Consider the following 8,472-nt stretch of genomic DNA (forward strand, 5'->3'; position numbering starts at 1 on the left):
TTTATGGCATTTGCATGTAATAAAATCTATATGCATACTAACTGAAAAGTATAAAGAACATTAAATGCACGGCTTTGAATTGTATTTTTCACATCATTTCTATTTTTTTCTAAGAAAATTAGTTTTCATGTTGACATCTGGCCTGAGTAGTATTGTGTAACATTTGGGCAGAAATATAGAGGCTAAAAGGCCGGCGCTTGAGGTGAGTATGGCAAATATCTCCACACACACAGTGTTTTTGCCTTTGGTGCTCAGATAGGCCGGGATCATTGTGATCCAAACACTGCAGAAGAGCAGCATGCTGAAAGTGATGTACTTGGCCTCATTAAAACTGTCCGGTAAGCTCCGAGCTAAAAATGCTAAAACAAAACTAACAGCTGCCAGAAGCCCCATATACCCAATAACTGAGTAAAAGCCAATAGCTGAGCCCTCATTGCACTGAATGATGATGGTTCCAGGGGAAGTGTGAATGTCCAGTTCCTGAAAGGGAGGAGAAATGGCCAACCAAGTCATGCAGATGATTATTTGAATGGATGAGCAGAACAAGACTACAGAATTGGACAGTTTGACTCCCAGCCATTTTCTCCATGAGCTCCCTGGCTTGGTGGCTTTGAAAGCAACACAAACCATGATAGTCTTGGCCAGGAGAGAAGAGACAGCTATGGAGAAGGTGATTCCAAAAGTGATGATGCGCAGCATGCAGGTTATATCCACAGGGCGACCGAGGAACAGAAACACACTGAGGAAGCTCAGCTTGATGGAGACAAGGAGGAGGAAGCTCAGGCTCCGGTTGTTGGCTCTCACTATGGGGGTGTCCTGGTATTTAATGAAAACTCCCAATATAACCTCAGTAATAAGGAAAAATAGAACTGAGAAGAATAAAAAAAATACAGAAATGATGCCATCCCTATATGAAAGAAATTCTTCAGTCTTGGCAATACATTGAATCTTCTTCTCATTGGGCCATTCCATATCTGGGCATTGGATACAGCTCTCACTGTCTGTAAACACGAAAAGAAATCACGGTGAGGTAATGTAATCTGTACCTGACCCTAAAACTTACTGAAGTGATAAAGAATGAGTTTTACTGCAGGGTAAGGATGTGTGTCTAAATCTGAAGGAAAAGGGATGGAGGGGGACAGCAATGAGCATGTTTTGGACAGAGAATGTACACCATTACACCTTAACTAACATAGATTGGTGGGGGGGTGTAATCTTATCATTATATGACAATAAATTCATTTATTCCAGAAGAGGTTACAAATAAAAAGGATAAAAAAGAAATGACAAAATAAAATATACACTGGAGCCATTTAAATGTAATGAGACGTGGGTTTTAATTGGTTTTAAATTATGTTTTACTGTGTAAAATAAATGTTACATTTTTTTGGTGTTGAAATAAGAGCTATAAAGGTACTTTTCCATCTTGTCTTTGATATTTACCATTTTACACTAAGGACCCTTAGATATTCACTGGACTTTGGGGTGCATTACCAAATTATTTGTCAGTTGAATTGGAGTGCAAGGTCACTGCCTTTTCAAGGTCGAACTGGTGGAGTGACGGACCACTGGGGCTGCCACCCAAAGGGGCCACATGCTCCCTGAAGGGGCCCCCACCACTGTCCCTCCCCCGAGCGCACATAAGTAGGCGTGATCGGGGGTGGGAGGCCAGCTGGGATCAGGTCTGGGCCACAGTTTTTCCTGGTCTCCCGTTGGCCCAGTCCAACCTTGTCTCTATTTAAGGGGTCCCCAACCTTTTTAATCCATGAGAAACATTTAAACATGAAAAAAAGTTGGGGAGCAACAAAAGCATGAAAGAAGTTCCTGGGGGTGATGAAAAAAGGCTGTAATTGGTTATTTTGTAGCCCGTGTTTGGATTGGCAGACTGGAGGCTGTTAGAAATTCAAGAATGAAGACCTACTTTGAGGTCACTGGGAGCAATATCCAAGGGGTTGGGGAGCAACATGTTGCCCCCAAGCCACTGGTTGAGGATCACTGGTCTATTTGAATTACTTGGACAGAGAAGACAGATGGTTTGAAGGAGGAGTAAAGGAGGTATTTTCTGCAAAACTGAAACAACCAACTGAAAACAGAGGAGGGGCTTGTGACAACGCTGGACAATGTCGCTGGACTGCCTTACCCCGATGGTTTCACACGTCTACTTAAGTACATAGAGAATCATGGTACCATTGTGAATGGATCGCACTTCTACACATCCAATAGTTTCAATGCCGGGGAAACATTTTTAAGACAACTCCAGTCCAGTTGCTTTAGACTTAGTTCTTCTCAAACTCCCCCTGGATGTATTTAATATTTAAGTGTTTTGTAGTAGCCTTTAGTACGGCAGTAAGGCATTTCAGAAAAAAACTGCTGTAGAACGAAATATCTGAACATCAATAACGATCCATTTGTAACATCTAAATGTATGAAACTCGCGCATTAGAGAATAATGTGGGATCTAATACAGTAACTCTCTCACCATTTCTCTCTGCTACTTTCTCTATGTTCTGTGTTTTATTCATTTTGGAGACTTTCAAGCTATAATACTTGATACATTTTCAAAAACCATGCATTTGTACCAGTTGTGTTGGAGATCTCTCCCTCGGAACACGGGACACAGTCATAACAGCAGGACTGGGCTCCGGGCTTTGGTGCCTTCCTGAATCCAGGGAGACAGTTGTCTGAACATTGAGATCTTGGGATCTAGAAAAATAAAAAAACAAACAGAAATCAAGGAAAATGGACGTGATCTGTAGCAAAATATATTATCGAAATATAATCATGTACAATACTATATAATACATACATGTTACTGCAAATAAAGCGGATGCATCCCATAGCCACAGCCCAACTAGCATTAGGTCTTAGCCAGTCAAAAATGTATAGGAAAATATAATAATAGAATCCCCATGTAGACCTTGTCTCTATCTTTCACCTGAATTTCATAAAAGTTTGGTTCAGCCACCTGGTGGGCCAATAATTTCTGCCACAAACTGGATCTGTCAGCCATTGGCACAATGCCTAGATTGCTTTCTAAGATAGACCCTCATATGTAAATTAGAAAAAAATTGAAATACAGATATCATTGATGGGAGTAACTACTTGTTGGTTATTATGGGTATCCCCAGCTTGTATACCAACATCTGGCAAAAGAAGGCAAAAGGTTATAGACCTGTTGACTGAGAAAAATACAGGAGACCCACCAATCAGTCTTTTGCATCATTTACTTGATATTGTCCCCAGTAGAAATGACTATTGGGAAGCAGTACCACCCCCACCTATACTAATCTCTACATGGCTGCTTATGGGAAAATATAGTTTTATTTATCCAACTTTGCTTGTCACATTACAAGTTTCTATTGCTACACAGATTGGATCTTTTTAATCTGACAGGATACAGAGGAATTGCTTATTGACTTTATTGAATATTCCAACACCACCAGAAGCAGTCTTATAAAATTTACATCTCAATGGAGAGTTAAAACCTATAGAGTAAAAGTATTATATTCTCACGTCTTTGTTATTTGTCTTCCATTGTATTAATGATGATGTGATGTTCAGCTGCTGATCTGGGGGAGCCCATGGGGAGAATTCACCAACAATCTTCCTATTCAGGTCATGCTTAGATGATATAATGTAGTTATAGATCCGTAACCCAGAGATGTACTCCCCATGTTCATCAAACGAGGAGGTTGGATCAGTTTGGGGGCTGTATTGATGGTTTTTTAAATAATGGTACAACTCCTATATACAAGATTAAATGATTTAAAATCACAATTCATTCAGACACTGCTGACATGTCAGATATATCAGTAGGGCAGTAACACACATTCAGATCTCATAGATTAAACTGATCCCTATTGAATGAATATTGAACAATTTTGGGGAATTGATTTAATTCCACTTTGAAATACTGTTTTAGAGCCATAGGAGCAGCCTCTGGTAATAGAGAAGGGGTTCAGGGAGTCACATTATAGATTGTTATGGCATAAATCTGGTCATACACAAGGACCTGCCCTAGTATTTAGTTAATTACCTGGTACTTATAGGGATACTGTATGGAATCCTTGATAAACAGCATCTCATGAAGTGCCTGAGACATTATATCAACTGCCAGATGCACTCGGGGAGAATTGGTTTCACCCCTGAAATAGTAAAGGTCTGTAATACGCTCCTGCCCAGTGCAGTTATGGAGCTTTCCATAAATATATTGATACAAATCATTCTTATTTTGGTCTTTTGACAAACACAAATGAAACATTAGAAATATATCTTCAATTAACTCATCATTTGGCAATTTTGACGGATGTAAATCTTCTAAAAATCTGCTCATTTCAGGAGTCCCGAGATCATAATGGTAACGTGGCACAAACACCAAACTGTAATTATATATGTGCCTGGCGTATCCAACAATGAAATCATTATTCCCCCAATTAGATGAAAGGATCAAAGTCTTTTCTCGGAGCACATAAGGTAATGATAAGGCAAACATAATAGAAGCTGATCCACTAATTATAATGACGTTGGTAGAGTATCCCTGAAACTTATTGACCAATGATCTACTAATTGACCAATGATCTCCTTTACTGATATTTATTGATATTGTAAACTCAATGCAGACGCCTTCCCTGGAGAGATATTTGGCCAAGATCTGATGCTCTCTCTCCCCACTGATATCATCAGATGTAATTATTCCAACCCAGGTCCAGCCAAAATGGCTCAGTAATTTACTTATAGCAAAATAATTGGTTTCATCACTCTGTACTGTGCGGAATACATATGGGAAGGCGACTCTGTCTCTGAGCGATGGGTCTGTAGCTCCGTAACTGATCTGTAGATATGGGGAGATGATAAAGCTCAGAACAAAACAAAACCAAACAGGCAACTTTACAGAATAACACATTTCACAATAGTAAAAGTAATAGTGAAAAACGAAATTTCTAAATATTAATACATAGACAAATATCTTCCAGAATAAACTGAGATTCAACATTTGTTTTGCTTTTTCCATTTTCCATAGTATATAACCCAGCATTCCACGTGAGTTATAACCCAGTAGTGCAATTGTTTTACTGACTTTTTTCTCCCTTGGGAGTTTGATCCCCCTTACCAGGTAACCCTGCGCTGTTTGATCATTTTAACATATTTTATTTTTTTTGTTATTTTCTATTACTTCACCTACTCATGGCATGCATTTTATCTATACTGAATAAAAGTAATATTTTAACGAGGAACTTTGTCTTGGACATCCAAGAAGGGGAGGAGCATCTTTATGGTCGTACTTTTCTTTTGTAAAATAAAAGGTTCATATAATTATGAGCTTGCACACCTTCTTTGATTCATTTTAGGCTTTGACACCATGGTGGTACTCCCCTTTGCAGTAATTGTATTATGAGAAGAAAAACATATGGTTCATCTCATTCAAACACTATTGAAATATGTGATGAGCACATTTTTATATATTCAAATTTAAGAGGAATTATGGAAATAATATAGGACGGTAGGTTGACAGCTGATTGTATTTCATTTATCAGCCACTTGTTCTTATTCCAATAAATTGTTAAAATATCTCACCTGGGAATATCCATAGAGAGTCAGTATCTGGGCTATGGGTACAGTTGTCTCTGAGGTGAGATCCCCAATAAACCCAGCAATGTGTCTCTTTCCCACACAGGAGTAATTGGGAACCGGCTCCCTGGTACCAGATAATATCTGTAATACGCTCCTCACAGCCTTCCGGGGGTCCCCACAGGAATCATATATATGGTACCCCAGGGTCAGGTTGGGGAACTGGGTTTGATCCTTGTTAGTTTGCTCAATGGCATAGCGAAAATCCACCAAGTAGCGGTATCCCTGTTCAATTGGACTGAGATAATGAATAAATCACCTTTAACCCTATAAGTGCCAGCAGAATTTCACATTTTGGTTCCCCTCAGTGCCAGACAATATGTAAACATTCTGTGCTCTATCATTTTAGGGGCATTTACTGGGGGGGGGGGGTTAAGCTTAGGTAGGCAAACTATATATTGGTTTTTTTTTTAGGAGAACCTGAGCTTTCCAAATCTGAGTTTTTGTGTATTTCCACTTCTGGAACAAGATTTAGAGCTCAAAATATAAAAAACAAAGAAAAAATATTTTTTTCATGATATATATTTATATCAGGAAGATATTTTATATTTTGGACAAAAATTCAGCAGATTTGTAAAGCCTTATGTCTCCCGAACATGCCAATAACTGATATGTATAGTTTTATGGAGATTTCTGACTCCTATAGATCAAAAACTCCCAGCAGTAGCGATGAGCGAATCTGTCATGTTTCGCTTCACCATAAAATTCACAAAACGGTTGAAAATTCGCGAAATGCGTTTGTCGCACAATTTTTTTGGTCGCCCACATCTATTTTTTTTGTCGCCCATGCCTTTTTTGCCGTGACCGCGCCAATCTTGATGCAACCAAGCCTTTTTCTGTCAGCATTGTGGGAACTCATTGCCCCCTTCTCCTTAGTTGACATCTAGAGAGAGCGGCACCCAGACACAAAGGCCTTCACCTATGTCAGGGTGAGAAATGGTCATGTTTCTCGGTGCTGGATTGATAGAATATATATATATCAAGCCATCTCATGTCACAAGCCAAGAGCAGTAAAATTAAGTTGGCTCCACTTTCAGACCACAACTGTGCCTCTGTGATAGTGGCAGATGCACCGCCACTGGCCAAAGCTGCTTATTGGCACTTTAAAACAGTTTATTGGAGGATGAGGGGTTCACAAAGTCGGGCCGGGAAATATGGATGTACTAGAGGGGTTTTCAGGATGAATTTGCCACTTTGAGTCAGTGGTGGGACGTAGGCAAGGTTCACCTAAAACTCTTGTGTCAAGAGAATACCGAGAGTGTGAGCAGGCAGCGCAATGCAGAGATCAAGGCATTGAATGAGGAGGTGCTTGAGCTTGAGCAAAAGCTGTTGGGATGTGAAGACCAAAACCTGCAGCGGGAATACCTAGAAAAGAAGGAGACTCTGCATAACATCGAACAGCGTCAGGCTTGTGGTGCCTATGTACAAACCCGCATGTAGTTACTCTGTGAATTGCATCATAGCTCGTGCTTCTTCTATGCTCTGGAGAAGAAGGGGAACCAAAAACAAATCACATGCCTCCTTGATGAAGATGGCATCCCCTTGAGGATCCAGAGGCTGGCTATCCAGGACAGAGCTCAGTCCTTCTATCAAAACCATTTTTTCTCTGGATCCCATCTATCCAGATGCCTGCAAGGAACTATGGGAAGGGCTTCCAGTAGTCAGCAAGAGGAGAAGAGAGAGATTGGAGAAACCTATCACTCCAGATGAGCTCTCTCAAGCACTCATTTTAATCCCCCACAATAAATCTCTGGGTCTAGATTGACTAACCGTAGAGTTCTTTCAGTTTTTCTGGGATACTCTGGGACCTGATTTCCAAAGAGGTCTAACTGAAGCCCTTGAGACAGGTGAGATGCCCCTTTCATGCTGTCGGGCAGTGTTGTCACTGCTACCTAAGAAGGGGTATCTCCATCTCCACTATAAGATTCTTGCCATATCTATCTCACTCAGACTCAAGTCTGTTCTGGCAGAGGTGATTCATCCAGACCAGTCCTACACAGTCCCCAGCCAGACAATTTTTGATAATGTTTTTCTGGTCCGAGATTTGCTGCATTTTGCTCGGAAGGCTGGTCTATCCCTTGCCTTTCTCTCCCTAGATCAAGAGAAGGCATTTGATAGGGTGGATCACCAATACCTCTTAGGTACTCTGCAAGCCTATGGCTTTGGTCCATATTTTGTAGGATACCTTAAAACGCTGTTGTAACAATACCTGGTGGTCTAGTGGGGCGACGGGGACGCCCGCCACCTCCTCCGGTGCGGGGACGCCCGCCGATGCCTTCTAGGCGCGCGCGCGCCTGCGCTCTCGCCGGCGCGCGCATGACGTCATTTCGGCGCCAAAATTCAAATATTTAAGCGCTCACTGAATGGAAACTATTGCCCAACGTAGGTTTACCTCTGGTTACTTCCTGGGTGCGATTATCCTGCTGTTCTGCTGTGTTCTTGACCTTGCCTGTTCCTGACCTCTCTTGCCTGCTGCCTGTATTGACCTTTTGCCTGTTTTTGACCCTCCTTGTCTGCTGCCTGAACCGACCTCTGCCTGTCTGACTATTCTCTTGGATTCTGATTTTGTACTGCGCTGCTTGATCGTTGCTGACTCCGGCCTCCCCTGACCACTCTGAAGTGTTCCCCATCTACCTGTCATACGATTGGTTCCCGTGCTTGCTCAGAACTCGCTCCTTGGGTCTCTTACAATAAGACCTGGCGGCATCCGAGTAGCGAAGGGCTCCTCCCGACGTGAAAGGCGGCGGTTATAGGCAGAAGCGTGAGCCGAGACCGGACCCTTGGAGCCTGTTCTGAGTTTTGGGATACTGACCGTGACATTACGTTGGGCCCTTAATGACATGG

General features: G+C 41.5%; 1 protein-coding gene across 1 annotated transcript; it reads right to left on the reverse strand.

Moving 5' to 3' along the window:
• Nucleotides 1-309: 309 nt before the first annotated feature.
• Nucleotides 310-7,227, reverse strand: LOC116408371 (vomeronasal type-2 receptor 26-like; the record flags this gene model as incomplete). The annotated part of the gene is made up of 5 exons (XM_031895145.1): nt 7,073-7,227; nt 6,882-6,993; nt 2,580-2,703; nt 942-1,001; nt 310-869 (listed from the first exon to the last, which is right to left on the reverse strand). Coding segments are annotated over exons 1-5 (1,011 nt in total), but the record flags the coding sequence as incomplete, so codon positions are not given.
• Nucleotides 7,228-8,472: the final 1,245 nt, after the last annotated feature.

Source organism: Xenopus tropicalis, chromosome 1 (assembly GCF_000004195.4).
Source record: "Xenopus tropicalis strain Nigerian chromosome 1, UCB_Xtro_10.0, whole genome shotgun sequence".
In the NCBI taxonomy this organism is placed as follows: Eukaryota; Metazoa; Chordata; class Amphibia; order Anura; family Pipidae; genus Xenopus; species Xenopus tropicalis.